At 42.7% G+C, this 16,933-nt stretch overlaps 1 protein-coding gene across 4 annotated transcripts in view; it reads right to left on the reverse strand.

The window, feature by feature from the left end:
- BCKDHB (branched chain keto acid dehydrogenase E1 subunit beta) overlaps nt 1-16,514 on the reverse strand; it is a 72,475-nt gene extending 55,961 nt beyond the window's left edge. For 3 of the 4 annotated variants that reach the window (XM_077305988.1, XM_077306008.1, XM_077305980.1), the window contains exons 1-5: nt 16,302-16,514; nt 14,936-15,013; nt 5,339-5,407; nt 3,650-3,783; nt 910-1,065 (exon numbers count right to left, since the gene is read on the reverse strand). In XM_077305988.1, coding sequence (XP_077162103.1) covers nt 910-1,065; nt 3,650-3,783; nt 5,339-5,407; nt 14,936-15,013; nt 16,302-16,458 — 594 coding nt within the window. In that variant the 5' untranslated portion in view covers nt 16,459-16,514. Of the gene's footprint in view, nt 1-909; nt 1,066-3,649; nt 3,784-5,338; nt 5,408-14,935; nt 15,014-16,207 lie in introns of all 4 variants that reach the window. The other variant, XM_077305997.1, reaches the window with a different exon arrangement.
- Nucleotides 16,515-16,933: the final 419 nt, after the last annotated feature.

Below are 16,933 nucleotides of genomic sequence, written 5' to 3' on the forward strand. Positions count from 1 at the left end.
TTCTCACTGTTGCTTCTTGACCTGCATATAAATTTCTCAAGAGACAAATAAGATGCTCTGGTATTCCCATCTCTTTAAGAACTTGCCACAATTTGTTGTGTTCCACACAATCAAAGGCTTTAGCATAGTCAATGAAGCAGAAGTAGACGTTCTTCTGGTACTCCCTAGCTTTCTCCATGATCCAGCGTATGTTGGCAATTTGATCTCTAGTTCCTCTGCCTCTTCGAAATCCTGCCTGTACTTCTGGAAGTTCTCGGTCCACATACTGCTGGAGCCTAGCTTGTAGGATTTTGAGCATAACTTTGCTAGCATGAGAAATTAGTGCAATGGTGCGGTAGTTTGAACATTCTTTGGCATTGCCCTTCTTTGGGATTGGAATGTAAACTGACCTTTTCCAATCCTGTGGCCATTGTTGAGTTTTCCAAATTTGCTGGCATATTGAGTGTTCTCATTGTCTAATAATAGAAATATCAGACTTTCTGTTTGGGATAGACCTGAGTAGTAGGAAGCATTATTTTAATAAACTTGCCTCTTGGTTCATCATAAAGGGGGCAATCCATTACATAGTGCACAAGGTCCTCAACCACTCCCTTATCACATATACAAGTGCATTCAGATAAGGGGGATGGGAGAACTGACCGCCGCGTACTAAAACACTTTTATACACCACACACTTAATTTTGAGGCGGCAGTGATTTCTCCTAATTTTAAAACGTTTGCATTGAGATCACTTATGCAGTATAGCCCCATGGGAATAAAGAAGTTACACACTGAAAAGATCAATAATCGCCATGCACAAGGTTAATATAAGAACTCCCGAGAGCACAGAAGGGTTCTCATGAATAATAAGTACCATCACTGGGAATCCAAACTAACTTTTAAAAAATTAATCTACATAAATTGCTATACCTTTAGCCCTGGGCAATGGGCAAAAAAGGCTTCTGGGCTTTGAGAGTGATATAATGCGCCATGGCCCACACAACCCCAAGGTGCTCTTATTGTGAGACTTCCACAGTTGAAGAGATCTCCAGACCGATACCGATACTTTGCTGCCTCGTTAACAATCTGCAGGAAGGGGGAAAAGTTTCAAAAATGGAGCTTTCACCATATGTAGACATGATGTTATATTTTTAGTTAACTCTCCTGCAAAAGATCAAGCTCAGTTAGGACAAATCTCAGAGTCATTTCTATACATCAGTTTTCTGATATAATGTTAATATGTTGCCAAGGCCTGACCAGATGAGCTGGGGATGCAGATCTGCTCTCCGGAATTCTTGGTGCAACATTAACTGAGGCTCAGTGGTCCAGGAGAATGAACTGTAGTGGTCTATCAGAATGCACCCACTAGGTGGAAGCAGAGCTCCAGTTTTGGCCTGCATACCTAGTGCTGAGTGATGCCGACAGCTGCATAGTTAGTTCTCCAAGTCTGTTATTCTTCTGAGAATTCAACATCCATGCCAGTGGCTCCTTAACTGGCATCACTCAGACTTCATTGTTTCCACAGTGGCCCAATATATGCTGTCAGCAAGGTGGAAAACCTAACAAAACAGATTACAGCAATGTACTGGGGGGAGGGGGGGGCTTGGAAATTATGCAGAAGCTTCAACTGTAAAAATTTCTCCAGTCAGATTAGTGGTGCTGGCTATACAGAGCAAATCATGCCAATTCTGCAGACTTGCATTGGTTTTTCTATTTACCTCTGGATTCAATTTAAGCTCTAAACACTCTGGAATCCAGACGCTCCAGGGATTAGTTTCTCCGATATATTTCTACCTAGCAATTAAAATCTAAGGACTAGAAATGTCCTCCCATGTGCAGCACCTGCAGCAGAGAGGTGGAAGTAAGCACCCTACTAATGAAACCTGCTGCCACAAAGAAACTCACACTGTGCCTAATCCTCCTAGTTTCAGGCACTAGTGTGAAATATAACGTTTTTGTCCAAAGTGTTAATTACAAAAACCAAAAGAGGTGGCCCATAGGTGGCCAAAGGGCAGTATAAAACAAATACCCTACTGCAGCCACATCCATGAGGCCCCAAGCAGCTCAAGATACCAACTAAGGGTGCAACCAATCACCTGCCTCCCCTGTGGTGGCCAGCCGCCCTCCCCAGAACCCAGATAGTAAGTGAATTTCCTCCAGACAATTCTGGAGATTTTTGGTGGGGGGATCACTGGGGCATGAAATTGGGGTCACTGTAGGTGGGCAGGTAGTTGTGAGTTCCTCCATAGCGCAGGGGGTTGGACTAGATGACTGTGAAGGTCCCTTCCAACTCTATGATTCAATGGTTCAATTGCAGCCTCCTCAGTCATATAAAAACTGCAACCATGATGCCCCACAGCTCATGAGGTAAAGTATGTGGCATGGGATATTGCCTGACAACTCTCAGCCAAGCAAACTTAGATCAAAAGCCAAAGCACTTTTGTGACAGAAAAAGCACTTATCGCTACTAGGTGAACACCTTCTGCCAATGCCCAACATGGAGGGTAGAGTCCAAACTCTGTGGCTGACATCTCTCAGTTCTAAACCCAGATACTCCATCTCCTCAGCAAATACCCAAACGGTTGGCCATGCACTGAGAAAGGACTGTTCCTTCAACCTCCTCCCTCATCCATGGTAGAGCCTGGCAGACAGCAGGGGCATCATTACCACTGACTCTGTGCACAACAGGATTTGGTGGTTGAAGCCTGGGCCAGAAAATCTGCTGGGGAAGGAGGCTCAATCTTTCAGCTCTGCACTGAACTGTAAACTCAGTCAGTTGCTGGGCTCCCCCTGGACAGTGTACCACCTCTGCCCATGCTGAGTGGAGTGGATAACTACCCAATCCTTTCATTCATTCACTTGCAGAAGCACAGTCCTGTGAAGCAGGACTGAGTGAAGTGTAGGATTGAGTGAAGTATAGGACTGTTTGAAAATATTTCAGATGAATCAAAGTGGCATGAAGACTGAAAAAGTTCAGGTAGTGACATGTACCATCTGTGGGACAGTTTGTACAAATGCAGCAAGTGTAAATTAGTGGCTCTGCTAGAGAAGAAAGTCCGGGATTAGAGAGAAGATTGAATATGCTGCAGGAGGAGGGAAATCTATCAAACTATTGTCCAACTGGAACTGGGAATCTCTGAGTCATTGGGGCCAGCATCTGAAGACAAGTCCATGCAGCAGGCATAATCAACATCTGGCCACCACATAATCAAGCCCTACAATGCATGGACTAGCTGGGCCATAATTACACCACAGCCAGCTGCTGCTACGCAGGGACACCTCAGAATTGCTTTGCCCATATATAAATTAAAATTGTACCGAAAATGATATACTGTTACTCTACTCAAACCGTCCACATATTTCAAGATCTAAAAAACAAGCAAATATATGACTATACTGTTCACCACTTTTTGCAATGCACAAGTGAAAACATTTCCCACAGAGGGCCTTCATCTGCATGGAAGAGATGTGAATTGTATCATTTTAATATTAATACGAAGCATATTATTTGTAAGTCTCATAACATGCAGAATGCCTCTGGAGTTGAACTATACTGTCAATTCAGCCTTCCTCATCAAATTTCTAACCATATTATCATCATTACTATAAAAATATCTGCTTGAAAACAGTAAACTATACAAATAATCAACAACTTGCATTAAATACTAACCTGATCAAAGGCAGGGAAAATGTAATCTGCAAACTGAATTTCTGCAATAGCTGTAGCCCCGGCAACTGCAAGTCCAATGCCAAATCCTACAATTCCCTGTTCACATAAGGGTGTATTGAAAACTCTGTCTTTACCTAGGAGGAGAAAAGACTTTCCTAATTTGTTTTTAAAATATATACATAACATTAACCATAACATTACAATAATATAAGCAGCCCTTATTTTTATTACATAAGCAAAGAGGCACAAGGTTTACAATAGGATTTATCACCAATAATTTGCAGGTTACAAATGGTGGGATGGAGCTATAGAATTTTTTAAAAAAAACATTAAACACATGGAAGTAAAAGAATGGAGATTCAGATTTCCTCCCTCCCCAAGTTTTAACTTGTTACAAACACAGAAAAGGGAGATATGTAATATATTAGAATAATCTGAACTTTGCTATTTTAAGGATTTGAAATGTATTACAAGTATATAAGATACCTCAAATGCTAAACCATTAGATTTTAAAAATTGGTGAACAAGTAGTTTTGTTTTGCTTGCTGTCTACAATGGACTGCTGTTCACCTGGACAAAAGACAGATCAATTTAGTGATAGCAACATAATCAGAAGAGTCAAAGATGCAATAATACAGCATCTTTATTTCACAGTAAATCCCATGAAAATCATCAGGACCTACTTTGGGGTGGGGGGGGAGAGAATAGATTGGTCTGTACACAACTCAGATGAGGAAAGCTCAAGAGAAAGAAGGAATTAAATGAGACAAGGGCCCAAAGGGAAGGAATTCCCATCTTCTACAGTGCCCAGCCTTGTTGCAGTTACACCAGATGTAAAAGGACTCCTTTCAGGAGTTAGATTATTTTGTTTTCTAAAGCAGATTCTTTGAAACAATAACGAGCAAAGACAGGAAATCTCTATGCACAATATAACCTTGATTGTTTGACCAACTATGCACAAACGCATGGTACTTTTAGTACTGATCAAAATAATCATGCTAAAGTAAAAAATAAACAAGGTTTTTTTAAAGTCCAGATATGCAACAACCTTCAAAATTGCTGCATGTACCGACCAATAGGGAGGTCAAGAGAGTGTTGATTATGACACCTCAGAACAGTACAAAGTCTGCATCCAATGGAAATCATGAGATTTAATTCGGCCTAAAAATGTTTAGGATTGTACTACAATTCCAAGTTTTGACTCGGAACAATTTAAATAAATCCACTGAATATGGTTTTCTCTGGAATACGGTTTTTCTCTTTGCAATAACAGATACTGCTGGGCTAGTAATCTCATGCTTCCTTGTGTTCCAATTTTTTTGACTTCCTATTATGTACAAGGTATCCAAATTAAGATGTGTACACAATAACTTCTACCCAGAATGGATTGGTCTTAAGGGTGCCACTGGGCAGAAACTTTGTTCTATTGCTTCAGACCATCACAGCCACCCACCTAAAACTGATCTGTGGTGCCACAGATATAACTGATAATAAAACCTGCTTTAAAGCAGGATAACAATCAACACAATCCTCAAATTCCTTCTTCTAAATCCTTCCTAATCATCAAATACTGATAACAAGAATATTCTAAACAAATAACAGCCCAGGACATAACTTGAACAATTAAAGCTGCTCATTTTAAGTCAGTGCACACAAAACACGGATTAAGACTATAAGCTATTAACTCACCATATTTGTCCCTCAAGCCTACGGTGCACCGGAAGACTCCACCAAAGGCTACATCTTCACCAAATATTACTGCATAAGTAAAACAGAGAAGAAAATAAATCTTCCCTCACTATTATCATCAAGAATAAAAAATTAACCAGCCTACATGAAATTATATTAGAGACACCTCTAACAAATCAAGAACTGGCATTATCAAATGCCTCCCAGGAGAAAAAGAACATCGGCTGTGCTTTAAAAAACCAACATGTTGTAATATATAAGTTCACATAGAGGTCTCACACTGTTTATGATTTACAGTTCCTCCACTACTCAGACATATATTTTCTCCATTGTGACCTCAAACTTATGGAGCCAAACTCCTGGCTTTCTGCAAAATATAAAATGGCCAGTATTATAATGCTCCTGTATGGAGCAGCCTCATGTGGAATACTGTGTACAATTCTCATCACAGTACCTAAAAATAGACATCATAGAACTGGGCAAAGTACAAAGGAGAGTGGCAAAGTTGATTATGGGGCTGGACCACCTTCCCTACGAGGAAAGGGTGAGGAGTCCATGACTAAGAGATGACTAAGGGGGGGAGGGAGGACGTGATAGAGATTTGACAAAAGGGAAGTTTTCTCTCTCTCCCAAAATATTAGAACTCGAGAGCATCCAATGAGGCTGATGGGCAGTAGATTCTGAATGAAATCAAAAACGTGGAATTTGCTACCAGACAATGTAGTGATGGCCACAGGAAGAAACAGCTTTATAAGGGAACGAGAGGCAAAGCCCATTGTACCCAGGAATACAACAGGTGCTAGGATGCACACCTGCACTGTAGCCTTGAGGGCTGGCTACATGGCAAAAGCTTTTGCTGACCCTTGGACTCTTGAGGTTCCATATCCAAACCTCAAGGAACATACCTGACCCAGGGGTCACCAACCTCCAGCTGTGGCCTGGAAATCTCCTGGAATTGGACTACAGAGATCTGCTCCCCAGAGGAAAATGGCTGTTTTGGAGGGGGGACTTTGTGGTGACGAATCATCTCCTGGAGATGAAAGGGATTGCTTGAGAGGGGGCAACTTGGTGGCAGGGAGGCTGCAGGATGGGAGAGGTTGGGACCTGGGGATTTGCTGGAATTGCAAGTCATTTCCAGGAAGCAAAGATCAGTTTGGATCCCATGGAGGTGAGGGTTCCAGGTGGGAAACAACTGTGAGCAGTTAAAAACTTCCTTCAATGAAAACATAATCAATAGCAACATTTGCTTAAAGAACTGAACACCTTTCAGACAGTACGTTCTTCAGTTCAGTTCAATATCAGAGTAAATCAAAAACAGTTGTATGTTTCAATCAAATATGAAAACATTGGTTGGAAAAGAACCTACAGAAGGTTTTTCAATTGTCAGCTTTTCTATGTCAGCTTTTCACAAACTATTTTACCATTGAGAAACCCCTGAAATATTCTTAAGGCTTTGAGAAACCCCAGAACTAAGATCTCCAGTTCCCAGCCAGAGACTAGCATCCCCAGTACTGGTCAGGGGTCCCTTTCCTTCCCACCTCCTCCAGGCCCATCACTGGCCATTTGGGGAGGGGGGGTCCACATGTCTATATATAGTCATATCACTCAATAAGTATTTAACAAATTTTAAAAAATACATTAAGAACTAATTAACTCTCACCCACTCAGGAAACCCTTCTTCCAGGTCCATCAAGAAACACAGGGTTACATGAAACCCTGGTTCAAAAAGCCTGCCACAGGCCACTGTGTGAGACAGGATGCTGGACTAGATGGCCCGTTGGTCTGAGCTAGCAGGGATCCTGGTCTTATGCAAGACTGTATAATTCAAGAGGATTTTTCTGTGCAGGTAATAGGGTTTCACAATACAAAATGGTCTTAAAAATTTGATAAATGATTAGGAACTGCAGTCTATACTGTTGTTTATAGCTTATAATGTAATTTTTGAACTGCTCATTCATTCATTTATTTATTAGACTTTTACCCCACCACTCACAGACAAGCTGACTCATGGTGGCTCACAACATAGTAAAAGCATTAAAAACCCATAAAATACAGATAAGAACAGCAAAAACAGCAGAGACAGCAAAGATGGTGATCACACAATCCCTCATTAGGCCCAAATTCCTCAATTCATCTGTTCCCAACTATGTCAGTCAGGTGTAGATCAGATGTAAATCTGGGGATGATGGTAGGCCCCTTCCCGGGAGGGGGGGTCCAAATTATACAAGGGTGGGGAAGGACCCGCTCTTATCATCCAGTATCTAGCCCAGCCTCAACCAAAAGCCTTGCAGAAGAGCTCCATCTTGCAGGCCCTGTGGAACCCAGAGATCTCCGATGGGGCCCTTAGCTCTTCCAGAAGCTCATTCCACCAGGTAGGGGCCAGGACTGAAAAGGCCCTGACCCTGTCGAGGCCAGGCGTGCTTCCCGGGGGTCCGGAACCCTCAACTAGTGGGCCGAGAGCGTGGAGTGGCCGGTGGGGGCCTCGCAGATTCATACCCACAGAGTGAAGTGCCTTGCAGGGGGCATACGGAGACAAGCGGTCCCACAGATAGGGTTATGTTAACACGCTATGCGTCAGTTCTTTCTTTCACTTCTAAAATCCTCATGCATTGGTTAGTGAATGACTCATTTTGTTGACCATACTGACTCACTATGTGTGATCTGCTTTTGAGTCTCCATGAAAAAGGTGGACCATAAATAACATAAATAAAATTAATTCTATAATATTAACTCCATAACCGATAAATCCCAGCTTGATGTAGTGGTTAGGACCGCCAGCTACTAAACTGGTGAGCCGGGTTTGATACCCCACTCCCTCACAGGCAGCCAGCTGGGTGACACAGCACTGATAAAGCTGTTCTGACCTAACAGTAATATAAGGCTCTCTCAGCCTCACCTACCTCACAGGGTGTCCGTTGTAGGAGGGAGAAGGAAAGATGATTGTAAGCTGCTTTCAGACTCCTTCTGGTAGAGAAAAGTGGCATATAAGAACCAACTCTTCTCCTACTACTACTAAACAGCAATGTTAACCACAATAGACTAATGGGCTGATTTACTATGAGGCAATTCAGAAAACCTCTAAACTCTATCCTGAAAGAGCACCAACCCCCAGTTCATACAGAAACTGTTTTTATTTTCCTCAAAAAGGTAAGGGATGTGTTTTGCACACTGGGCCTTTAACATATAAGGCAGGCCAAGCAGTACAATACTGTGTGTCTGAGAATTCCTGTACCATGCTATATCAGTAACACCTTTACCCAAACTTAAGAACTAGCCCATATTGACATTAACAAGTAAAAAACACATACTTTGAAAAAAAAACTACTATAGAAAGAGGCTTTTCACATAATAGTTTCACACTGTTTCTCTATTAAATGGGACAGGAAGCAAACAAAAGGATCTCCATAGACGTTAATAATCTAACAAGAGGGAGAAACGTAAGAATTTGTAAGAAGGGGAAATATCATTTTCCTCTTGTCCATACTAACTGTTAGCCTTCCTGTCATTACCAGTTCTAGCCTTAGTGCCCTCCTCACCACCAACAACTTCCAGACTTTTCCTCCTGCCAGCCACTTCAGTCACCAATGCCTCCTCTTCTGGGCTACTGCCACTGCTTGTATGATATTTCGGTTTGCCATAACAAACCCAAACATACCTGATCTCCAACACCCCATGGTTGAGGCCTAGAGAGAACATTAAGATGATGCTGGCCAACCTTACCTTGAGAATCCATCTGCCAACCAATGCTTGATTAGCCCACCCCCCTGCAAGATCTTAAATTATAAGAGCAGCTTTGAAAATGTTTAATGTATTATTTAATGCATTGTTTACATTTATTTGTAATTGTTTAATGTTGATGTTACTCACCCTTAGCTGATCAGAGAATAGCAGGATATAAGATTATTATTATTATTATTATTATTATTATTATTATTATTATTATAGACACTGTTACTAACTTAGAGAAATTCCCCAAAATTACCATATATACCCGCATATAAGTAGAGTTTCCAGCACTGTTTTTAGCACTTAAAAGACCTCCTTGGCTTATACGCGGGTAATAGATTAACAGCCTGCCCCCAGCCAGCCAATCGCAGCATTGCATTTGAAACCTAGGCTCTTTGCAAGTGAGTTAGTGGCTTCCAGTTAACCTTTGCCTTCTGCAAAGATCTTGAAAGCTTACTCTGGCAGCTTGTAGGACATCAATGGTTTGACTGAGGGATTCTGATATTTTTTTCCCTTCTTTTCCTAATCACTTCTTCCAAACTATTCTTTTGGTTTCTGGGGGTGGGGTGGGTTTTGGGGGTGCTTTGGGATTTACTGTTTTTTCAGTGTTTCTTCTTTTATCTGAGGCAGCATTGTTTGCCTTTTCTTCTTGGGGTTGTGTTTCATTTAAAAGTTGATTTTTACAGTTCTTTCAGTTTTCAGTTTTACAGTTCTTTCTTTCAGTGTTTTGTTCTGGGGGGCACAGTAGCCCCCATTTTGGTAGCTGATGTACTTGTTGTAGTAGGTTGCCAACTTTGGGTACTATTCTTCTCTGGTTTGCTGGCCCGGGAGCAAGGTTTGGTTCTCCTGCAAGAGCTGTTCTCACAGAGTAGTTCTGTCAGTGCTCTCTCAGGGTGTCTGGCGTCAAGAGAGGAAAGGAAGGCAATTGTAAGCCACTTGGGGACTCCTTTGATTAGTGAAAAGCAGGGTACAAAAACCAGCAGCTATTCATCCTCTTGACTTTTCTGTATTTGTTCGGAGGCTGGATCGGAAAGCCTGTAATGATTGAGCATGGATTAAGCGCTTAGGCCACCCTGTAAATTTAATATATATATATATATAGGAATATAGGAATTTAATATATATATATATAGGAATTTCTGACTGCCCCCCCCCTCTTAAAACTGATCAATTAAAAAAATACAAACCGTGGAGGGAGTCTTGCATCAGAATCACTTAGGTCAACAGAATGTCCATGGTTGGCACTTAAGCACTGTTTTTTTATTCTTGTTAATTTCAAAGTACCAGCCCCCATGCTCTTGATACACAAATCCTGATGAGTGTATACAGCCAGCACTTTGAGAGCCTCTGAGCAATTTTTCCTGCTTCAAATATGAGGTTTTCAGGAATCCTTTTTGCACAGCTCCCAGCCTGGCCTCCGACTAACATCCTCCCCTCCTCGGCTAACATATTAAAGGATGTGCAGAGACCTAATGGTGTGCGGCTGAATTTGGGCTGCCCCCCTCTTCCCCTGAAATGGCTGTGCGCAGATGTTTGTGTAGAATAGATAACGTTGCTTTCCTGTAGCCTGCTTGTTTGTCCGGCAAGTGTGTTTTGATGCGATGGGGAGCCGAGTAGTATTTTTAATTGTGAAAGGATATCGGTAGATTCATGAAAAAAGAATATAGGAATTTCTGACTGCTCCCTCTTAAAACTGATCAAATAAAAACATACAAACAAAACAGTGGAGGGAGTCTCCCATCAGAATCACTTAGGTCAGCAGATTGTCCATGGTTGGCACTTAAGCAATGGCTGTATTTTTTACCCTTGTTAATTTCAAAGTAGCATAGCCGGAGTGCTGATAGCCATATAGTCAGCGATGTAAGAGCCTCTGAGATGCTTGATTTTAGACACAGATTATTTTAAAATCATTTTAGGCAGCAGAAATGCAGTCTGATAACTCTGCCCACTGGGCTGGGAGTTTTTTTGGGGGGGCGCACAGGTGAGTGCATGTAAAAAAGCACCTCTGCATTTATTCCCTCTACACTCCGTGGCTTGATTAAAATAACAAAATGAATTAATTTTGGATCTTTGATGCTAAAAGCCAGCCCTGCAGAGTGGCCTGTTATACAGATTTACACATAGGGAGTGCTCTGGGGCTCCAAAGGGTTCCCTGTGTGACTGGAATAAGTCTCAGAGAGTATGGAAGGGATGGTAGAAGAGTTTTTGGAACTCCAGGAGTGCGCATGCTACCAACATTTAAACGTGCCAATGAGTGTAGGGGGCTCTGGCTGGAAACTGCCTTTCAAAAGGGAGAAAGGGGGAGGCATCCTGCTGCAGGACCCTCTGCCCCATGGAAACCACACCAGCCTATCTACTGTAGAGTCAGGATGAATATATATTTCAGTTCAAACGCATAGCTCTCAGCCTGTATGATCTGGCTTTCTAAGGAATTGCTCAGCCAGCTTGCCTACTGAATAGCTCACATATGTCAGAAGGGAAAAGACTGGTTAGACCCCCCCCTCCCGAAACAGCAGGGAGTGTGATCGTGGTATGCTGTAGCTTGGCTGTCCAGCGAGTGTGTTTCAGGGTGATTAGTAGAAGGGTGGGGTACGAGTAATGGTTTTTTCTTCTGTTGTGGACTCTTAAAACTGATCAACGTGAATTTTTTATTCTTGTTAATTTCCAAGTAGCAGGCCTTTGCCCCCTGATACACAGAGCCTGAAAAGCAGCTAGCTGTATAGAGTCAACGATGTGAGAGTATCCAAGTTGACTGGTTTATTTTTGGAGAGTGGGTGCCCAAGAAGATTCACAATATAAAGAAAATACATAAAATATATCACATAAAATACATACAGAAGCAAATTTTAAAACCACAATGTAGGACTACTTTAATCCGATGCAATCCTAAGTAAAGCTGACAAGCTGCTTAGTAAGGACCGAAAGCACGAGGTTCGGTTGTACAACCCAGAGGAGATTGTTCCACAAGTATGGGGCTGCTGCTGAAAAGGCCCTTTTTTCATGCAACCACCAAATGGCCTTCTTTGCTTACTGGGACAGGCAGGCAGGCCTCTCCCAGTGATCTTAATTCCAGGGCTGAGATTTTCTATGCAGTGGTATTTTTGTGTACAAGGAAGCCTTCAGTTGTCTGGGCTCTCACTTGCAATCTGCCATGGTAAGCCGCATGGAGGATCACCATCTCACTGAGAATTAGATCTACATTCTAGGGGAGATCTTGTGATTGGAACACCAACTCAATAATTTCGGGTCTCAAAAGCAGCTAAAGGAGATTTGATGTGGACTGGAGCCGTGGAAATGGAGAAAGGGGAAGCGATTAACTTTTGTCCCAAAGTCGTTTCACCAATCAAAAAATGGCCTTCCCCAAGCCTGTGTAGGGGGAAAAGATGGGCATAATACAAATGCCTGACTTTTTTCTATACCAGGACTTAATGGACCTAGGGAAGGGAGGAAAATTTCCAATGGGGTAAATAACAGATGGAGAAAGTTCCTCATTACCACAACATCAATCTAGTCACACATACACTCAACTTCTATCTAGGGCCAAATTACATGCTCAATTTTCTGCTCTGTGTCTGTTTTCCTAGATGCTATTCCTGGGACATCTCTTGCCACCCTACAAAAGCAGGCTCCCCCCTCCTCTCCCATACTTTTATAGTCTTGTGTTAATGTCACAACTCGTACTGCTGAAAACTCACAAAATAATAAATACCACGACATAGACAGAGTGTAAAAGAGAACGGACCCCTCCACCTCCCCCAAAAATATTCTCAACACGGAGTGTTTAATCAAGAATTTTATTTATTTGGATTTTTATTCAATGTTTAAACAAAGTTATACCCGATAACAGCAATATTCCTACACATTCTGAAAGCCTGCTGTCAACAATCTGAACAGCAGTTTGTACAGATAGAGACAACTTAGTCAGTCAGTTTGGTATAAAGGTCAGAGTGCTAGACACTGATCTTGGAAACACCGCTCTGAATGCAGTCGTGGAGAAAAAATTAAAAGCAAAATGCTTGCTTATCAATAGCACTTTGGGTTTCTTTAGAACAAAGCAGGGGTTAAGGGGAACATATTGCTAATCCCCTAAAATGAAATTAATGAGTCTTAAAGCGCAGACTTTAAGATTCTGTTATTCTAGAAGATATTCCAGCCACACAAAGAACCCTTTGGAGCCCCAGAGCACTCCCTATGTGTAAATCTGTACAACAGGCCACTCTGCAGGGCTGGCTTTTAGCATCAAAGATCCAAAATTAATTCATTTTGTTATTTTACTCAAGCCATGGTTGGATGCTGAGTGTAGAGTAGCTGCTTTTTTACATGCTGGTAATAATGAAGAGCCTCTTGTGGTAAGGCAGCAACATGCTGTCTGAAGCTGTCTGCCCACGAGGTTGGGAGTTCAATCCCAGCAGCCGGCTCAGGGTTGACTCAGCCTTCCATCCTTCCGAGGTTGGTAAAATGAGTACCCAGCTTGCTGGGGGGTAAACGGTAATGACTGGGGAAGGCATTGACAAACCACCCTGTATTGAGTCTGCCATGAAAACGCTAGAGGGCGTCACCCCAAGGGTCAGACATGAGCCGGTGCTTGCACAGGGGATACCTTTACCTTTAATAATGATACCCTTATTGACATAAAACTAGTGGGAGAGGGAGATAGATTCAAAGTGGGTGAATAATAATTTAAAAAATGATTTAAAATATTCTGTGTCTAGCATAGCATAAAACCATTAAAAATTCATCCACACAGTGTGGTCTCTGCACATCATTTTAATATGTGTTGGATGGGTGGAGGGCCAGGCTGGGAGCTGTGTAAAAGGATTCCAGACAGCCTCTGTTTGAAGCAGGAAGGGGGGAGGGGAGAGGGTCATCCCATCGATTCCCACCCTCCAAAAATAATATCAAGCATCTCAGAGGCTCTTACATCGCTGACTATATGGCTATCAGCACTCCGGCTATGCTACTTTGAAATTAACAAGGGTAAAAAATACAGCCATTGCTTAAGTGCCAACCATGGACAATCTGCTGACCTAAGTGATTCTGATGGGAGACTCCCTCCACTGTTTTGTTTGTATGTTTTTATTTGATCAGTTTTAAGAGGGGGCAGTCAGAAATTCCTATATTCTTTTTTCATGAATCTACCGATATCCTTTCACAATAAAAAATACTACTCGGCTCCCCATCGCATCAAAACACACTTGCCGGACAAACAAGCAGGCTACAGGAAAGCAACGTTATCTATTCTACACAAACATCTGCGCACAGCCATTTCAGGGGAAGAGGGGGGCAGCCCAAATTCAGCCGCACACCATTAGGTCTCTGCACATCCTTTAATATGTTAGCCGTGGAGGGGAGGATGTTAGTTGGGGGCCAGGCTAGGAGCTGTGCAAAAAGGATTCCTGAAAACCTCATATTTGAAGCAGGAAAAATTGCTCAGAGGCTCTCAAAGTGCTGGCTGTATACACTCATCAGGATCTGTGTATCAAGAGCATGGGGGCTGGTACTTTGAAATTAACAAGAATCATATCAAAACACACTCGCCAGATAAGCACACGGGCTACAGCGAAGCTATTCTTATCTACACAAACAGCTGCACAGGCATTTCCGGGACCTGTCAACTTGATGAGGAAAGGTACGTCTATCATACTACTCTTGGTTTATATGCGAGTCAATATGTTTGCCCAGATTTTGTGGTAAAATTAAGTGCCTCAGCTTATATGCGGGTCGGCTTATAGGAAAGTATATATGGTAGCTTTTTACAGTTTTCAGCAAGTTTGCAGAACCTTAACTGACATCCACAGCTGAACACCATTGCACAGATCTGACCATCATTTTGGAGTCAGTTCCTGGCTATTAGATGTAGTGATACCATACCTGCAGTTGGGTCTTTCGACAAAACATTATCCAAGGCACTTGTTATAGACTGGAAAAGATTCATTTTTTGTGTCTGGCCTGTACAAAGAAAACACATAGTGAAACACAAATACTATTGTTTACAATACTAACCTTTAGTCTGCATAGATAACATGGTCAATTCAGAATTATTTGAAGTACACAATACCATTAAAAATACCCCTTTAGCTATTCACAATTCTTCTATGCCATACAGATGCATCACCACCTGGCCAGATCAAGATTAACTTTCCAGTTAGACATTACTGCTGTGCTACCCCGAATGAATGTTTTCACTATGTAAATATGCAGCACTGACCATGCATCCAGTGTATGGTTTCCCTATTCACATTGATTAAAACATATAGCCTATACCAAATTAAGAGTCTTAACACTGCAAGTAAAGAATTTTACTTTGACTTTTAAAACCTTTGAAGAAAGTCTTCAAGAAATTCAATGTGGTTTTTTAAGTCTTCTTATATATTGAATTATTAATTAATTGGCAAAATTAAGGAAGAGTACATGCATAAGAAAGCTCATGCCTTGAATAAATCTTTGTTGGTCTCAAAGATCCCATTGGACTCAAATTTTGTTGTACTACTGCAGACCAGCACAGCTATCCACTTGAATCTAGTTAATTGACATTCACCAAAATACTTTCATTTAAATTGATCATTCCATTTATGTTAGTGTGGCATAAATGAAGCCACAAAAGTTAAGAATCCAAAAAAATGTATTTGATCCTTTTGCACAGGGCAGGTAGATGCCATGAGAGAAGTACAAAAATCACATTACTAGTCTGGATGATATACACACACAACATGCATGTGTGTATGAAGCAAAGACCACTTATTTCAACGTCTCCCACCTTTTTTTTCAGTATCCTCTCTCATTTCCCAGCATCCAAACATTTCAGAAAACACACCTTATAACAAGCGATTACAGCTCCATGCTGACCACCGCCCCGTAAATCTCTTTTCTTGAAAGAAAACTTTACTAAGTCCAATGAAACTCATTTAGAGGGTCATGATGGGGTAACAGAAACTGGGGGGGGGGGGGGGGACTAACAGCAAGAAGAAAAAATGTCAGGTGCCTGGGGCCAGGTGCAACTTTTTGACACCGCGAACTCCCACAATTGCCACTTCTGTTAAAGGGCAGACACCTTTCCCTCTCGTCACTCATTCATCGTACAATCCACGGCACCAAAGAACGAAACCTGGACAAGGTCAGGAGTTGGCGCACCACAATCCCCACCTGCGGGTAGGGCTTCCGCTAAACCCAACCAAGCCAAGTTCTCCTCCTCCTCCTCCTCACAGGAATGCGGGCGAAGGAGGGCCGAGGGGCTCACCATGCTGGGCAGGCTCCTGGTCTGGCAGGAAAGTGAAATGGGCCGCGTGCCTGCCAGGCACGTGCACCGGGGCGAAACGCGGCGGCCTCCTCGGCCTGCTCAGGCCACCAGCTGCCGGCAACACAACCCGACGCGCCGCCAGCCCAGCCAGCGCCATGTCGGCAGCCAAAGTGAAAACACGCCGGGCGCGGCCGTCAGGAGGCGTGGACCTCGACAGGCATTTTCATTGGTGGCGGCGGAGGGCAAGAGTGGGCCAATCAGAAGCAGTTCTCTACTAAGGCGCGGGGAGGGAGGCTGGGGGGGGGCTTGAGTAGAAGGCTCTTGTGCGCATGCGTGTCAGGTGAGGGTTGGCTGCAAAATCGGGCGGTGCGTGCAGGTAAGGGTTAGAATGCCATAAGCGCTTCGTTTGCCAGCTGGCTCACCGGTTGACGGTGCGAGGCAGGGTCTGCAGAGCACTGCGCGACTGCATGGAAGTGCACGGCAAAATTCATTCCCCGTTGAGATGTGGATGAGGGTTACAATAGGGTGTCAGTTTTGTATTTGGTATTTCCAATCCCTGGAAAATCCAAAGTGACCACAAATAGAAGGTAGAAGCGGAGCACGTTGTTTAATTCCTATTGCAGCATTTTTTT

Source organism: Paroedura picta, chromosome 1 (assembly GCF_049243985.1).
Source record: "Paroedura picta isolate Pp20150507F chromosome 1, Ppicta_v3.0, whole genome shotgun sequence".
In the NCBI taxonomy this organism is placed as follows: domain Eukaryota; kingdom Metazoa; phylum Chordata; class Lepidosauria; order Squamata; family Gekkonidae; genus Paroedura; species Paroedura picta.